Source organism: Fundulus heteroclitus, chromosome 8 (assembly GCF_011125445.2).
Source record: "Fundulus heteroclitus isolate FHET01 chromosome 8, MU-UCD_Fhet_4.1, whole genome shotgun sequence".
Taxonomy (NCBI): Eukaryota; Metazoa; Chordata; class Actinopteri; order Cyprinodontiformes; family Fundulidae; genus Fundulus; species Fundulus heteroclitus.
The window spans coordinates 9,755,401-9,773,985 of record NC_046368.1 but is presented as its reverse complement, the minus strand read 5'-3'; the positions used below and the strand labels follow the sequence as shown (position 1 = coordinate 9,773,985).

The window sequence follows — 18,585 nt, the reverse complement described above, 5'->3', positions numbered from 1 at the left end:
ATTTATCACATTATTCTGAAGCAGGTTGTTTACTCAACAGACATTTCTTTCTTTATTGCAGTAGCATAAACTTAACATAAATGCCACAGAAATAAATAAAAAAAGCTCAGACAGATCATCCCCATTTGTGTTATGATAAAAGCACCTATTACTTATTAATAAGTCATAGGACTGATTACATATAAGCACTTACAACGTCTGAGCATACAAATCTTTGACCAGTTCTCTTCCACAACCTCTCCAGATAGTCTCTCCTGCCGTCTTCTCCTAAACGCAGCTCTGGTTTCTCTATAGGATTTAGCTCTGGGGACTGAGTCAGCCACTGTATTTTCATTTGTTTTTCAACTTTTTTATACTGATTAATCTCACTCAGACACAAGGTCTCGTTTTCAAAAGCAAGCTGTTTTTAGTTTTCTGGGAGAGGACAAACAATTTTATTTTTACCGCTAACAAGGCTGCCAGAATGTTCAGAAGGGAAACACGAACAAAACTTCACAGAACCTCCACTGTACCTAACAGTGGACATGACCTGCTTTTCCAGATCTTTATCCTTCTTTCCTAGACAAGACCAACCTAAGGTGGTCTGCAAATTCTACCTCCGCCTTTTTGTTAAGGTACGCTTAGAGATTTTGTCAGAAGTTGATTTTTTTTTTTTTGGGAGATCAAGAAGCCACTCTTTGCTGCAGCTCCTAAAATTAATTCTGAAGGTTTTTTGACTTCACTTAGCATTTTTCTTACTATTTGTTTTCTACATAAATTGGGGTCCCCACATAGCCATAGTGGCTAAAAGCAAAGGCTACTCTGTGTAACTCCATATGTGTACCCTAACACTGTTTAAGGAAACAGGAAGTTACTAACCCTGGATTACTAACTCAAAGTTCCTAGAAAGCTTGATCAATCTAAAAAAAAGACAAAATAAATGTAAAAAAAAAATGCTCCAGGTACATTTATTTTCAAGGGGTTATTAGGGGTACCAGTAATAACAGTATATGTGATTTTTATAAAACTGTCTTAAAAATGAAAGATGTTTTCCACTTAATGAAATTTATTTAAATTAAAGGCTGAATTTATCCAAAAAGATTTATTAGCAAATTATGCTGCTGCAATAAAATAAGAACTTATGTTACAGCTTTTTACCATTTTTACCAGGAGTAAATGGATGATATCTTGAACTGCAGAGCAAACTGAAGATTTGCACAGTATGTATGGCATGCAAATGCTTTCCCCCCTTTTCTCAAAGTGTTCACGTCAACACAGTCAGACAGTTGAAAATAAATGTACAAATCACCATATCGAACAAATTCCAGCAAAAAGAGCATCCACCGTATCTGCACACACTAAGGCTGGTTGTTTTCAGCTTCTTATTGAAAGAACTTTTGATTATTGTTGCACATTAGTTCAGACTCTGTTTTGTTATTTTAGTGAAAAGCTGTAATTATGGCACCTTAAGTTCTTCAGAAAAGCTCCACTTCTTACATCTTCTGTTTAAAGTTTTATTTATTTACTCACGTCTAGGTTAATAAATAAATAATATATATATATATATATATATATATATATATATATATATATATATATATATATATATATATATATATATATATATATTTATATATATATATATATAATAACTTGCTCTAGCTGCCTTCAGCAGCTGAAAAGTCTACATATTTAAAAGATTAATGTTTGATGCTGGATTTCATTTGTGTAAATTAACTAACAGAGCATTTTCCCTCCATCCGTTTATGTAAATGTAAACTTAGACCATTGATGCATGTCGATATAAAAACAAGTGAACAAGCAAATCAAAGTAAAACTGCAGACATTTTTGTCTTGAAGGAGACCTTGCTCATGCAAAAAACACCACTCGTTGCCATGGTGATTTTTGCATGACACCATCACATCTTCTCCACAAAGGAGCGTGCGTGGACCCAGTTGACGATGTTTTTCTCTTACATAAGAAACAACTTTAGTGAAGGCCTAACATGGTCGATCAGATTTGAGATTCAAAGGGGGGGGGGGGCATCAGAGAATGGGGCACAGTGTGCTTTGGAAACCAGAGGAGTTTTGTTGTGTGGGGAAGAAAAACAGGCAGTGAGGTGTGAATTTTAACACTCCACGAAGGTGTGAGAAATATTTGCGCCCTCAGCAGTGCTGTGAAGCGCTCCTTCGCACATTGAACAAATAAATCAATGCATCTCTCCAATATGGTAAAGAGGTTTTTTAAATGGAGAGTGCATATATTACAGTGTCTTGCAAATGCCCCCCGTCAAAACCTTGTATTTTGGTCTATTTTATTATGATTTTATGTGCTAGACCAACTCAAAGTTGGACATAATTGTAAAGTGTAAAGGGAAAAAAAGTAAAATCTATAATCTGTACATGAGTGTAGCTTTGAGTAGAGTGGCAGCTTCAGTCTTTCCCTGTCTACACGACAACAGCAGCCAAGATGGTTTCAAAATGTTACACTCTGGAACCCGTTTTCAGAGGAAACACAAGCTGTTAATGAACTGTTCAACACAACCCCCCTCTAGCATCTTTGCACATCTAGAAACAGACATTTTGCCCATTCTTATTTTAAACTTTGCTCAACCTCAGTCAGATTGGATGGATAGCATTTATGAACCTCAATTTCAAAGTATCGCCACAGGTTCTGATTCAGACTTCAGTCTGGAGCTTAACTGGACTAATCAAACACAGGAAAATGTGCGGATTGAAATCATTCTCTTGTAGCTCTGGCTGTTTTTTTTTTCAGTCATTTTCCAGCTGGGAGGGGAACCTCTGTCTCATTCTTTAGTGTTATAAACCCCTGAACATATCATCTTTCATCGTGGGGATGATGTGTTCAGAGCTTTGGGATGATGTGTTTTGCATTTAGATCAAAAAGTTCAGTTTTGGTCTCAAAACGAACAGAGCGCCTGTGTTTGCTGTGTTCCTTACATGGCTTATAGAAAACTGTAAACAGGACTTCTCATGGATTTCTTTTAAGAATGACTTCCTTGCTGCCACTCGGCTTATAAAGACCCATCTACAGAGCTGCCTACCCGAGCTGTGGATTCTTGCAGCTCCTCTAGAGTTCTTCTTTTGTGGCTTGTCAGATGAGGTAGACTGCTAATAATTGTATTTAACTGTGATAAAGTAAAATAAAATAAAACGGGGAGAGGGGTGAAAAATAAGGCACTTCCTTAAGGCTTCTGCAACACTCAGCATATTAACTATCCAGGCAGCTTTATTTGAGCTTGTTTATCTCGAACAAAGCGTTTTACATTTCTCCCACTTTTTCTTGACCTTATCTTGGCCTCCTGTCCCCTCCCGCATGCTGTTGTTTATGTCATTGTTGGGCTCCATACTCCTTCCAAGGATATTATCGTTTACTACCTCTTGCCTCACTCCCTGTGCAACCGTATCCCCCCCCCCCCCCCCCCCTCCTCCTCGCACCCCGAGGGCTGTGGTTGGAGAACAAGGCAGCAGCAGTAGCCCAAAAGGCTAAGCGAATCCACAGAAAAACAGGATTAAATGAATTTATGCACTCCCAGTCAGGACAGGAGAGGAGAAGGAGGAGGGAGAGGGGAGAATAAAGCTAACATGATTTCAGCCCTCCTCACCTCTCTGTGACTCCAGCACAAGTATTCTACCCTTGGGCTGACCTCCACTGCCAGACAGCCGTTCCTCCAAAAGTGGGGCCCCTTTCTCCATCTCCTCTGACAACTTCTGCTTCCCTTTCCCTCACAACACGACCGAGGCCTCTCCAGTTCGGGACGTGAAATGGAAACCAGAGCAGGGAAAACTTAAGAAGACAGGCCGTCCTACACACCCAGTTTGTAACGTGTGTGCGCAGACCTGCGTATTCACTTTAGCTTTCTAAAATCTCCCTTTTATATAACACTTTTTATAAACTCTATTAATCTGCGGTTGGAAGGAGAGGGGGGGGGGGGGAAGGCCACAATGCGCTGAAACATTTCTCTGCGGTGCCTCGGATGAAATAAATTACAGCCTTTTGAAAAGACAAAACATACTCATGCTGCTTTTTTTTTTTTTCCACATGAGGGTGGACATGCGGTTTCTCCCGCCTCAGCCATGAGTCTCTCTGTCTGCCCAGCGACAAAATCATTTCCTGTTTCAGTCAATCAGATGACACAACCAACACAGTTGTGTTTATATGTTTTTTTTTTTCTAATGCGCGACAGAGTTCCCATTGATTTCTACTCCAGGCTTTATTGCTTTTATAAGATGCTCTGCCCTGTATTTTTGGTGAGGGGAAAGTGAAAGGACTTAACAGATCCTTGCAAAACTGTTCAAATTCCTGCAGCTTTCTCACATTTTGTCCCCACAAACGACGACGTTTCATTGCTATTTTCTGTGACAGACCAACACAAAGTGGCTAATTATGAAGTAAGATATTTTCTTTAAAACATTAAGTTTAAACGTTGAAAAGTGGGGCATGCCGTTTTATTAAACACCTTCAGTCTAATACCTGGAAATATAATCCAGTACAACCAATTGGTTTTATAAGCAGCCTACATAGCAACTAGAGTCCCATCTGTGTGTAATTTAATCTCAGTAAGATCCAGCTGTTCTACGAAGGCCTTAGAAGTTTATTAGAGAACATCAGTTATCGAACAGCATCACGAAGAGCCAGAAAAACAGCAGACGTCTCAGGGAGAAAGATGTGGAGAAGTTTAAAGCAGAGTTAGAATATAAAACACTATTGCAAACTTTAAACGTCTCACGGAGCTGCGTTCCATCCATCGTCTGAAAAGGGAAAGAGGATGGCGCAGCTGCAAACCTGCCAACGCATTGAGGTTTACCTAGTTCACCAAGCAAGTACAGCAAGAATTAGACATGCAGCAAAGAGGTCCACAGTCATTTTGGAGGAGCAGCAGAGATCCACCACAACTTACGTGGGAAAATCTTTGGACGGGGCAGCTAATCGTCATGCACATAACAACTCTAGAAGAGTGGGAAGACCAAAGCAATTGTTGAAAGAAAGTCAATAGAAGTCCTGTTTGGTGTTTGCCACATGCCAGGCAGGGGATATGGATAAGGAAAACTAAAACTGCTAATCACCCTAAAAGAAAAACATCATCGTGACGGTACAATGGGGTGGCAGCATTGTGCTGTGTACGTGTTTTTCTTCAACAGAGAAAGGGACGAAAGTGAGATTTGATGGAAAGTTGTGAGGATGAAAACCTTTTATTGGTTGCGAATGACTTGAGACTGGGACAAAGCTCCACCTTCCAGCAGGACGACAACCTTAATCATACAGTGCTTCAATAGTCCCGTGTTTAAATTGTCCAGTCCAAGTACAAAACTAAATCCAACTGATAATCTGTGTAAAAACTGGAAAATTGATGTTTACAGATGCTCTCCATCCAGTTTTGGCTGAAGCTTTTTTGCAAAGAAGAACGGGCATAAATTCCAGCCTCCAGATTTACTAAACTTGTAGAGTTTACACACCCCAGAAAGGCTTAAAAAGTACTGACACAGGGGAGGCTGAAAACAAAGGCACACTTTTCTGATTTTTATATATATCTATATACAAAAAATGTGAAAAACATTAATCATTTCTATTTAATTTACAATTATGCAGTGCTTTGTGTTGGTCTGTGCATAAAATGCAAGTAAAACACATTGAAGTTATTGGCTGTAACGCGATGCGTTTAAGCGATATGAGTAGTGTTGCAAGGCACTGTATTTGTGGTGTAAGGGAGAAGTGAAAGGCCTTGCATTATTTATGTGGGAAGGAAGTATTTGTGTATAAAAGGACATGGCTGTTTGTCATTGAGCGCAAGAGAAGAAAACAGGTTTCTTTGATGTGGAAACTGGAAGGAGTCCCTGAATATTTCTGGCCTGCTTTGTTGATCCTTTTGTAGGTCCAAGGTCCTTTTATATTTAATGTACACTTTTAAAAAAAATGACTGTTGGCTGAACTTGACAAAAAACCTACAAATGTAATAAAAAGTTTGAGTTTGCAAATAAATGTGACGTTCTTCCTTTATTCAGTTGCCTTTCAGGCTTTTGATCATTTCTATTGGACTAGACCAAGCCCTGGCTGTCTTTAGTAACGTACCTAAGAGCACGTTGAATGAATGCTGACGTCTGCAGTAAACAGCAGTAGTGAACGGAATCAGTTTTGTTACATGCAGCCGTCCAGGAGGAGCGCCAGCGAGCCAAGGAGAAGAACGAGAACGAGGTGGAGTCCACCAGCTGCGCAAACGAGGACATGCCCGTGGAGAAGATCCTGGAGGCCGAGGAGGCGGTGGAGCCCAAAACCGAGACCTACATCGAAACCAACCTTGGCATGCCGTCCAACTCGGTGAGTGCAGGTTCTGTCTAATTCTTCCAAAAGTCAGGACTACGATGGAGAAAGTTTGCCATTCTCTACTTTTCCTTGTTTAACACACTTAAATTTAAGTATTGGTTTATTCGTTGGCTATTTGTTAATAATATAACCTGTTCCTGGCACAACAAACCAAGCTCAGGTGCCTCCAGCTGCTTACCAAAGCTATACAGGTGCAATTAAGACAAACTTAACTAAACAGTTTCTAAAATTCCAGCCTTTCCCACTTTCTTCCTTTTTCATAGTGATTGGTAGACATAGGCAGGTGTGAGGTTTTCATAGTATGAACAACTTGAGGTTCTAAAACAAAAATCCAGTCTATTTGTTTTTATTTGAACCAGAAAGTAACAATTATTCATACATATTGACAAAACAAAGTCATATTTAATACTTATTTGGTGTTATTTTGATTCTTCAAGGTGAAGGTGAAGTCATAGTTGTTTTTTTTAAACTTTTTATTTATTATCCAAAACTGTCTTACACAAATATATGCAAACGTCCATAGTTATAGTTTTTCAGTACCACAGTTTCATTATCATATTAGCAGATATAGGTCATTAGATTGTAACGTATGCAGCTTTTCTAGACGTTGCAGTCCTGGAGGTGAAAGCTGCATGTCCGTATCTCCAACAGGCACTTTCTGTCTCTGCTCTGAGAAGTCGCTCAACAGAGAGGCAGAGGTGGGTAAGCCAGGGGGAAAATGCAGCAGGTTAAAGGAGCAGCTCTGCACGGCTTTCTCTGAAAAGAAGAATTGAGGAGTAGCAACCTGTTCTTGTACTGCTGGAGAGACTCCTATATGGTATTTAGCTCAATGGGAAGTTTTAAGGCTGTTCTAACCATCACGACATCATCTTCTGCTTAAACGAGATCGGGATAACAGATTCTGGTGGGAAGCTTCCTCTCCCCATCCGCCTGCAGTTCATTCTATGGTTTCTCAAGGCATATCCAGGCCAGAGAGGGAAATGCTGTCTCTCCAGCTAGTTCTTGGTCTTCTCAAACATTTCTCCAAAAATCACCATACTGTCCAGACATTTTACAACAGCGCTGCAGCAGCACCTGGGCCTTTTTTGCTTTTCTTTTAAGTCAAAACGTCAAACTTCTCAGTTGGAAAAATAAAGAAAATGTCTGAGGTTGAAAATGAAAGAGGCAAAGATGGATGCTTCTAGTCCTATATGGCAGCAGTGAGTTTATACATGGTGACCTCTGCTGTAGTGAACAGTTTATTAGCCCTTCTTGCAGTTTGTATAACTTGAAGTCATTCTTACGTATAAACACATATAAGAGCCTCTGTTTGTGAACATGTTCCTTTATGCATGAAATGTAGACTGTATAAAAAAAAAAAAGGAAAAGTTGGCAGAACTCAAAACTTAAAGGCAACAAACTTCAGGAGTATTTGAGGTTTAGGACTTCTACGCAAATGTTTAAGTTTTGCTTTTGAGTTCGCCAAACTTTGAATATTATGTTTTTGTAACATAAATGTTTTTTCAAATTTATATGAAAGTAGCAGTGACTAATGTACAAACTATGACCCTGCAATTTCTTACTCAGATAAAATTATGCTTTTTATTTAGCCTTTACTTAAACCATTTAGCCTTTACTTTACTGAAATTTCTTCATCTGCATTATAACCCAACACATTTAATTTCAGGGACAGTAACAGTCTGAGTTTTGAAACAGTAACCTTTGCAGCAAATGTCCTGCTCTCTAACCACTAAGTTACTATCTACCAACTACAAATTCCATCCTCTGGTAACTTACGTATGAGTTGTATAACTTTAAACATGTGAAATAAATGAGAGGCTGCATTGTTATTGTACAGAATGTACAACAACATTTTGTTAAAAAAAAGCCTCTAACTCAAAAGCCAACTCTAAAGGTTGGTTTTCCCACATTTCATAACAAAAACATGAACACTGGCAGAACTTTCACCCGTTTAAATAACCTACAACGTACTGACGATTCACTCAATAATGTTAAGGATTACCTCTGCCTTGGCTTTCTTGGCTGACTTAAATTATTGTCCCTATATGTCACACTTACTTTTTCAGGTGTTCACAACTGAAAATAGTTGTTCAGCCCCAAAAAAGGATGTTTTTTTGTTTTTTTGTTTTTTACAATGTAGAGGCACACATTACTATTAGCTTGCATTGCTAAAAGCTTTTAGCCTGACCACTTATTGAAATATCCTACTGGTTTTCCAACATGCCTAACTTAGGTTTGATCTTACTACAACATCCAATCTCCAACTTCCAGCAGAAATGGAAAACAAGTGCTCTGAAAGGCACTTCTTGGTCCTCTGGACGACTATTTTAGTTTCTAATGATGGGGTTTCTTAAAAATAGTCTCCAATTCAATTTCCTTTCAAGTAGTTTCTATTTGAAGCAATGATCAACATGCTTGACTTGCACATCTCTTTGGCTTTTCAGCTTGTCCGCTTTACTTTAGGCAATCGTCTTTGTGTTCATCTTGGGAAGAATTGATGGCAAAATATTTTTGTGAGTACCACTTCCGTTAGCCCAAGTACCACCATTGCTATTCCTGCAATAATTTGAGAACCAGTGTGAAGAGTTTGTAACACAAGTTTTAACTCAGGACACAAAAATTATTCATGAAAGAACCCAGTTTGACAGGTCCAACAGAATATTGACACATTCATTGACTGCCTGTCAGAATGACGGATTTTGAGTTGATACCAAAAACCAATCGATCCTACTGGTTTTAAAGCATCTTTGTGTTTGAGGAAATTATTTACATATAAAAATAACAGTTAAGAAGTGTTGATTGTAAAACCTAAATATATATAGAGAAAGGCAGGCAGGCGGGTGGGTGTGGAGACAGCCATGAGGTGCCCTTTATAACACAAGTATGATATGATATATTCTGTTTTATTGGTCAGGCTGTCTGCACCTGTAGCCAGTTTTAAATTGACTTAAAAGCTGCGTCATGAGTGGCTGTCCTTTAGTTTCTGCATATCTGTGCTTTTAATAATTGGACATTTTCCAATAATTAGAATTTGTCTATCTTACAAGGGAGGAAAAAGTGATCTAGCTTCCTTTTAGTTTCCACCGGTGCAGAGCAACAAGTGGAGGAGGGGCAGCACGAGGGGCAGCCACTTCATCTGGCATTTTCCACTGAAAGGGTATGATGGATCATTTTAATAGTTTCGAAGACGTAGCTTGTTCTACCTTGACACCACAAACCAGCGCACGCCTTGATGCAGGTGAAAAATTATTTTAGATTCAATATAATATGCCAATTTTATATCTATTTTATCGGAATTTTCCTTGGAGCTTTTCCAGCTGAGCTAACGTTTTAATATTTGTGCTTCCTCATATAGTTCTTCTCGTTTTTGTTTTGCCTCGTACAGAGTGCAGAAAAAGTAAACTCACAAGTAAAAAGAGCTTCTTCTGCAATGTTACCTGTATATAGTTAATATTTTATATGCTACAAATGTTTTTTTTTGTTTTAGTTCTTTTTCTTTTCGGTGTTGGAAGGAGTTGCTTTAGAGTGCTGGTTTAGCTGTTCACGTCCTTTATTCAGCTGTGAGTTTCCTTCTCTGCTCCCAGCATCGGCTGGGCCCTCTTTGACACAGAGGAGACTAAAGTGTGATGAATAATGCAACAGACAGACTGTTCCTGAAAGGATCCCACAAAAGCCACTGCTTTTTCTAGAATTTTGTTGCAACATGGGAAGCAGAGGAGCCGTGCAGGGGCTCACCAAAGGACCCGAACGAGGGAGGAGGCGGAGGAAAGAGGGAGGGCTTCTGGGAATTATCTGCTTCAGAAGGGAGGGAAATGTCCTGTGAAGTAAAGGTAGAAATGTGAGGGATGTTATGAGAGTAAATGGGAGCTATTTTGGTGGGGAGGGGGAGTGGAAATGTAGGAGATGAGTGTTGACATAAGGGAGAACGAGGAGGAGTTTAGATTCAAGAGGGAGCGACTGGCAGCTAAGACGTAGTAATTCGCTGAGTGAGTCTGAGCTCAGTCGAGCTGGTTCCTTCGACGTTTGTTGCCTGCACAGCGCCAAGAGAAGAAGACTTCTGGGGGGATTAGGGGAAGCTTTTGCAAGCTGTCCAGAGCTAGGAGTTGTGTATAATTTCCAACTTTAGGCAAAATCTTACGGGACTATTTGATAATACCGAGTTAGATAAAGAACGGTACGCATGGTCCTACAAGCAGACAGCAAAGTTTTTATGAAGCAAACAAATCATGAAAAAACTCCCAAATCCTCCTTGTAAAAGAACTTTACCATTATTTGTCATGTCCATCGTTCATCTTTCTTGCACAACTTTGTTTTATATAAATTCTGCACAATAATTATGTTTAGTCTACATAACTACATAACTAAATGTAGGTGGTGTTTGTCTTATTTTTTGTTGCGGTCCTCCACCATTGTGTACTTTTCAAAAAATCTTAATGTCTTTTAAAATAGCCTGTGTACTCTGGCGTTTAGTTTCATCTCAGCACTTGAAACTGGATTAGGATTTCAGCCTTGATCTTATTAATAGCTGAGTCTGCATTAAACACATTCACTGTTAATACACTCCTCTGTTCCCCTCACTCTTTAGAATAACATCATTATTAGCATTATAGCTAAAAGTGATATCTTAGCTGTAATAGCTGCATTTTTGAATGTAAATTTAAAAAAGCATAAAAACATAGCATTTTGCATTAGTTCAAGGTTATCACACCATCAGAATCTCAATGCCTGAAGCCATGAATCTGCTAACAACAGAGAAGCTATAGTAACAAGGAAAAGAGCCTGATTTTTGTTTCTCTGATTGGGGGCCACTGACCCTTTCACTAAAATAGAGCCGGCAATTTTGGCGTTGGATCAGCATTCAAGTGGTTCTGTCCAGAAGGACTTCCCTGTCTTTGAGCATAACGTCCCCCATCCAACCCCCCAACCCCCCTCTGGTGTCTATTGAGGTTCACTGCCCCGTGCTATAATTAATCACAGGGCCCAGGTCATGGGTGGACACCATGAATAGGCCGCTGCCACTGTCTAATGGCCGGGGTCTGGCCCAGCAAAATGAAAGTGTGTTTATCTCATGGTGACCTAGAACAGGAGTTAAACAGGCGTTAGTAATATGCCTTCACTCACAGAGGAGAGATCCCCTCTTTAAGAGAACAGCGAACGAAACGTAGCTATCATTTAATCCACCTGGGGCTCTTTTTTTTCTGTCACTGGTCCAATTTTTAATATTTCAACGTTGCCCACTCTACGACGCTTACAGTAAACAGAATAATTTAATGGTTAATGCAAAAGTTGTATAAAAAGTGTTAATTCCTCTAGCAATATTTCCCAGTGTGTCACAACGCAACCACAAATGTTACTTTTTTCAGGATTTTATGTCAGACCAACACAATAATGGGGAGTTGGAAGGGAAATCGTGCAGCTTTGGTTTTTAATGAGTAACACTTTTTTATGGATATAAATGTGAGGGGTTAGGGTTAGGGTTATGCTCTAATGGGGCAGGGGTAGCACAACCCATGTACAGGGGCCTTAGTCCTCAACACGGCTGACCCGGGTTCAATCTCGGCCCGAGGTCCTTTACCGCCTCTCAAACCCCCTTTCCTGTCTGCCTACTTTGAAAAAATGACCCACTAGTGCCATAAAATCCAAGAAAAATTAATTGAATTAAACTTTTTTTAAAATGTAACATGGTGTTCATCCACTTTTACACAGAAATAAAATCATGTCATGAATGCTGTGTGGAGAAAAACTAAGGCTGCTCATCACCTTGAAAACATGAGCCCTGAGGTAAAATATGGCAATGGCAGCATCAGGCTTTTCTCCAGCAGGGGTAGGGGAAGCTGGTCGGAGATGGTTGGACCTAAAAACAGGAATGTATTGGTGGAAAACAAGTTAGATGCTGTGAAAGGCTTTAGACCGGAGTGGCGGTTTGCCTTCCAGCAGGACAACGGCCCTAAAAAGATAAAAAGCATTTTAGCAATTTACTTTCATACCGATCTCCATTGCTGCTCAATTTTCTCTCTGTCGCCACGCTGGTATGGTCTGCTTTAAGCGGAATAATGAAAAATTGAGAGGCAAATCTTTCTCCACCCCTCCACAAGTGATGAAAATTTCATAGGACAGTATGCAAGGCTGGCAATCCTAAGTAGTGCGGATGATGGTGATGAAGTGCACATGTGCTATAAATCCTTTGATTTGCCTACAACAAAGACAGCCTAGTTTATGGTCACAGCTAAAACATCTTTGGCACAGTTTTTCTTCTTCACTTGATATTTTTAGCGGGCTGGAGATCCAGTTAAGTGTTTCCATCCAGGGAGGGTATAGTTACGGTGGCGCAGCTCGGTGCAGATTCTTTTACTGTAGCCTGATAACATCCCAAATGCTGCTCCGTGACCTGAGCAGTAAGTACAGTAACGCGATGCTCGTTAATTGTCTCAGGAAAGCGTAAGCTCCTCTCCCTGTCATCTCCTCCGATGGAGGCGGATGAAGAAACGAGGTCAGTGTAAACACGGTTAAGATAGCCATACAACATTCATGAGACCCATGGTGTTCAACGAGAATCCCGGGACTTGTGTTCTTATGAAGAGCGGGAGACTGGGGCTTGGTGGCCTGATGATCCCTCCCCCTCCTTTTTTTTTTTTTGTTTAGTTTTTTTGGCCAACCTGCCCTTTGGAACGAGTTAGCTCAATCTGTGTCTCCGAGAGGAAACGCAGCTCACGAAAACTGTCGCTTAGAGCTGCGCCCGTCCATCGCTTCCCACGGAGATCAGATGCTGAAATATTCATAAGACGCCAGTTGTCTTTCTGGCCCTGTGGGGGGAAAAAAAAAAAGAAAAAAAAAAGACGAATTGCAGTTTCCAAAACAGTGCAAGCTTTGTTTCTGGTTTAAGTTTTATATATGGTACATTTCAGATAGACATCTGCAATGCTCTGCAGGCATTGTGACTCTTACACTGTCAGGGAAGGAACATGAAGGAGAGGATTGGGTCTTCTTTGGCCTGCACATTAGGAACAGAGAATAGGAGTTTTTTTTCCCCTTCATCTTGAACTAATCTTCTCCAGAGAGCTGCAGTTGATGTCAGGCTCTTCCCAGCTTTTAGCATCGATCTGTGGGATTTGGTTTAGGAAGTCGGGGAAAAGTTACTGACTCTCTTTGGCGGTGTACGAGTTCACACAGGGACACATCACTTAAGAATGTTTACGGGATATAATATGATGCAAAAATAGTGTGCCTGTTTACACATATGCATATCAGCTTTTTGGACTCCTGGGACGACGGTAAACTTCTCGTCAAAGACTGACACTATTGTTTAGGATGTCCAAAAGGAGCTTCATTTTAGTGAGGTAGTCATACAGTATGCATGTGTTGCATTAATATTCTGCAGTTATTCCCTTTGGATCCTCATACTGTAGCGCTGAATCTGAAGCACAAGGACACTTCACGATAAACCGTATTTGATGTTGGTTTGACGCAAACAAGGATGATTTTCTTCTTTCTCTTCAAAGGAAAGATGTTAGTGACACCGAGCAGCTAAAAAGTTCTCTAACAATGCAAGGATGTTTAGTCCTTTCTTGTGTAAAATGTTTGCAATCCAGTCAGTGACATATTTTACCCCTCAAAAATAATATGTGGACAAAATGTATGTTTTTATAAAAAATCTTGCATTGGCTGTCAGAAGTTGGATTTAGTCTTTATGGGCATGAATGTCATTTTGAAGCTGGCATTCAGACCACATGTATGACGTTACTGTTGATTTTTTTCAAATCATACATCAATCTGTGATCTATGGCCACTTATCCTTGCATGGCCACCAGGGGTATTTTATGATAGAGAAGATGATTCCATCGATTCCACCAAGTCTTTCCGGTCCCCGGGAGGTTCTCTGTCTGAACTGCTGATTCAGTTTTACAATAGCTGTAACTAGATGTTTTTTTGTTTTGTTTTTTGGCAAATGTCAGACGAACCGACTGTTTTCTTTTTGGACAGCAGTGGTTTTTACTTTTGAGCTCTCTCATGGAAGTTATTTTTGCCCAATCTGTTTTTTATTGTTGAATTAGAAACATTGACCTCAACTAAAGCTTGTTACATACTCCATGAGAACAAAGAGGTTTTTTTTCGTAGTCGGGGTGGGAAGAACACGAAAAAAGTTTGTTTTGGCTCTGTCTATTCATAGTTCATAAGACGCTCAGCTTCAGAAGTCCGCACTACGTCACGTCAGACCTGCCGGAAGGACGGAGGGGCGCAGAGAGCTGAGCTGAAAGTTGAGAGTCAGACTCACACTACCACACAGTGTGCTCTGCCACTATTGTAAAGTCTGAGAATATCGGAGACATGCGGTGCTACGAGGACAAGACTGCCCCGCTTGGATAATTTATTTAGTATACATTTAGTATACACAGAATTGGCACGTTTGACCGCCTAAACGACCAGAGTTGAACTGTGGGACTGAGCGACAGCAGTTCCACAGGTGTGTGAGACATTTCTGCTTCCCCAACCTAAACACGGCCATCTAAATTGTGTCCAATCACAGTACAGTAGTTGGATGCCCCTTGAGAAAAAAAAAGTTCTGCCCAGTCGTTGTGTCGAGAACATGAAGAGAGACCCTCCAGAACAGGGCTGAGAGAACAGAACAAATGTCTTGTTTCTGGTGGAGTATGTTGCAGCCTTATGACAAGTCTGTCCTTTACAGCTTTTGAGGGTCTACTGGGTTGTTTTGTGGCCTCCTGGATAAGTCGTTAATTCAGTTTTGGAGTTCTTTGGGTAGGCCAGCCTCTCCCTGATCCATGTTTTCTCCCTTTGTGGGATCACAGAGCGTTACAAATATCTTTGTAACTCTTCCAGACAGATAAACTTCTGTGACTTTGCTTCTCCTCTGTCCTTTGGCGCCTTTAGATCAGGACACGATTTGCAGCTTTTTGAGATGCTTTAGTCTACTTGGTGTTGTCAGACAGGTTCAGTTTAAGGGAATTCTTGGTTTCGCAGGTCTGACAGTATCATCTGACCTGTAGAACCACTATTTTGCACCGCCTTTGTATCTTTGGGATCATTGTCCGTTTGGAACTACTGATTGTGTGTTTGAGTTTCAAGCATCTTTCTCCAGATGGCAATTGGCTTTGTCCATCTGGGCAGCTGCAAATATCCAATTGCAAATATTACATTTGACGACTTAAAGAAACGAAGAAAAAATATTTTTTGTGTCCAAGAGCCGCTAATTCCTTTTCCAGTAGGAAAAGCTTGGTTTTGCCATTTAACACAGTAATGATTACATTAAAGTCGTTCTTCTATGCCCATGAATCCTCTGAGCAACTGAAATTATTTTGTTTTCTATACAGAATAAAACAAAAGAGTTATTTGAACCCTATTTTAGCCAGAAGGACTGCTAAATTACTGGGAGCAAATATGAGTTATGCACATACTGTTGGTTGCAAATTTTACAGCTCCCTTCAGGTTGGCAGTAAAGTTCCCTTCGAGTTGTTTAGTGGTAAAGTGTCAGTCGCGCCTCTCGAAGGCCCTCTTGAGCTCCCCTAGTTCTCCAAGAATGTTTCAGCTAAAAGCTCCCCAAAGACCGAGCACGCTGCACAAACGTTGTTTTTTCACCAGCAGCTCTCTGCAGGTATTTCCTTCACAAGCTGGGACAGAATCACTGTTTGTTTTGTCTTCCTGCTTGCCTTCCTCTTGACAGGCCATCATTCCCAGCATAGCACTCATGTTGCCGCCGTTATGTCTGTGAAGGAAAAGTGATTGGTAGCTCAGAGGTATCCCGAGATCAGGCTTTGGGCCAAAACACTCGTACAGAAAAGCAACAAAAATGACACCTATTCATTGTGCCCGTACTTCATTCTGTCCGTGTTTGTGTGTGTGCTCCCTTGCAGCCCAACGACCCGGTGACAAATATCTGTCAAGCAGCAGACAAACAGCTCTTCACTCTGGTGGAGTGGGCCAAGAGGATTCCACACTTCTCGGAGCTGCCGCTGGACGACCAGGTCATCCTGCTACGAGCAGGTATGTCAGCGCTAGTTCAGGAGGTCAGAGGAAATGTAGCGAGAGTTCTTGGAAAGCAGACGGAGTTATTTTTGCTATTTCCTTTACATATTATTTTCAACAATAGTTGTGATATTTAGATACGCCTCTCAGGTTTGCATGAATGAAATTACAGCCCTCCACTATGTATAGCCACTTATCCATACAGAGGTATATCTCTAGAGGTCACTGGACGAGGGGTGAGGTCCGCCCTAGATAGGGTCACCAGCCCATAACAGGGCAACACGGACATACAGGACAAACAGCCATGCTCACACACAAACACCTCAAAGTCATGATTTTAGACTGTTCGAAGAGGGAAGAGTACCTTGAGAGAACCCAAAAACTCCATGCAAAACAGCCCCAGGCTGGGATTTGAACCCAGGACCTTGTTGCTGCACACTGTGACACTGTGCAACCATTAATGAGAATCATCCATCCATCCCCCCCACCCCAATACAATAGGTTACAAAAATTTTACTTTTCTTGTTTTATGTTTTAATGGATTAAAGCTGTAATTCGGAAAAGATTGCCCAGATTCCCTTTTTAAAGTGTGTAATGTTTATATGGGTTCACTTATAACATAACAACGGTTTCTAACAACTAGGATGTTTCAACATTGCCACACTTTTTTAACTATATAATAATAGCAACAATATAAATGGCTTTTAGCCCGACTCAAACCTGCAGTCAATTTTTAACTAGCTATGAGCCTCATATGGTAAAAATAATATCAAGCAATTAATAGTAAAGATAAAGTTCAGTTGCATTAAGTTTAGTACCTTTTTAGGAGTTTATTAGCATTCTTCATAGTACTTACCGCAGGTGCAGACCAAACAGCAGGGGGTGCTGTTGTCACATTTAGACTGAAGGCCTGTATTTTCTGGACAAAAAAAAAAGCAAGGCTGTTCTCAATAAACAAACAATTTTCCAAATATATTCTAATACAGCAAAATCACAGTTGGTGTGACCTCAAGATTTCGGCATATATCTTCCAGAATGGTGTTTGGTATGTGTGCAATATGCATCGACCGTCAACCCAGCCGTATTAAAGGAGCAATTAGCGAAATTTCACCACTAGGTGGGCTGTTCAGCACTGTCTGTAGAATCAAACATGATGCGTCACAAGCCACACCCTTCTCCCTCCACTCCAGCTGCAACCTCCCCTTTCCTCTCCCCTTCTCACCCATCTCTTGTATGGTCATATTTGCAAAGGATAAAAACACAGCAAAACAGCATCGCCTTTCAGAGGAACATGTCCGGTGAAGTAAGTAACTCAGCTTTTTGAACAAGAGACTGGAGAACAACACAGAGAGATGCTGTGTGACGCCATATCATATTCCTTATAAAAAGATACCTTTAGTTCTTCACATCTATATTTTTTTATTACTTTTATATAAAATAATGAAACTTCGCCTATTGCTCCTTTAAGCCCGGAAGACGTTTAAGGAGTAATTACAACAACTGATGGGAGGAGGGGTGTGGCTTACTGGCTTTTGATCTGGATCAATACATTTATTTGGAAAGACAAATAATATGATGGTTTTGTAACTGTAAAATGTTTTTTATAATGCTTTATTTTATCTACATAAAAAGTTATTGTTGATGCTATTTTTTTCGGACAAAGACACAAAACCCCACAAAACATATTTCAGCTCATAAAACGAGTCCTCTAAATACAGAGCTAACTCAACACACTGCTGGTAAGCAGGCTAAACGCTGCTTATAAGTGTCCAGATTGTGTGACTTTAAGCAAGAGACAGGCCTCCAGTCGCATCTTCTCCTCGTGGAAAATGACACAAGCTAGCTTCTAAGAATTAGAGTTGCAGCTACTTGGAGCAAAGAGTGAATCATCCATCACTTCTGCTAGGTTCACCAACATCACAAGCAGGACCGCAACACATTGCCTTCGTTCTCTGCCTGTCGCTACAAATTACACTCATATTATCTGTCCATCTCCAAGAAAACGAATTAAGAAAAAAAAAATCCTCCTCCCATGATTGCTCCTTAGCCTTTACACTTATAACGACGCAGAAACTTCACCAAGGTGGAGAGAGATTTTATTCTGCAGAGCTTGTCTCTCCTCGTCTCCCAGGTTTTCTATAAATAACCACTTTAGTTCTGCTGTATCACAGATAAAAGCATCGCGGCTCCTCTCACGGCCAAACTCAACTGACGGGGAGAAGAGGCGAGTTGTTACCAGGCAGAACAGTTAAAGGAACCCTGTCGCTCATCCGCCCTGTCTCGCG

General features: G+C 40.5%; 1 protein-coding gene across 4 annotated transcripts in view; it reads left to right on the top strand.

The window, feature by feature from the left end:
* The window catches only part of rxraa (retinoid X receptor, alpha a), a 141,926-nt gene that overhangs the window by 108,179 nt on the left and 15,162 nt on the right, over positions 1 to 18,585 (top strand). For 2 of the 4 annotated variants that reach the window (XM_012864193.3, XM_036140090.1), the window contains exons 6-7: positions 6,147 to 6,316; positions 16,189 to 16,318. In XM_012864193.3, the coding sequence (XP_012719647.1) occupies positions 6,147 to 6,316; positions 16,189 to 16,318 (300 nt within the window). Of the gene's footprint in view, positions 1 to 6,131; positions 6,317 to 16,188; positions 16,319 to 18,585 lie in introns of all 4 variants that reach the window. The other 2 variants (XM_012864192.3, XM_036140089.1) reach the window with 1 other exon arrangement.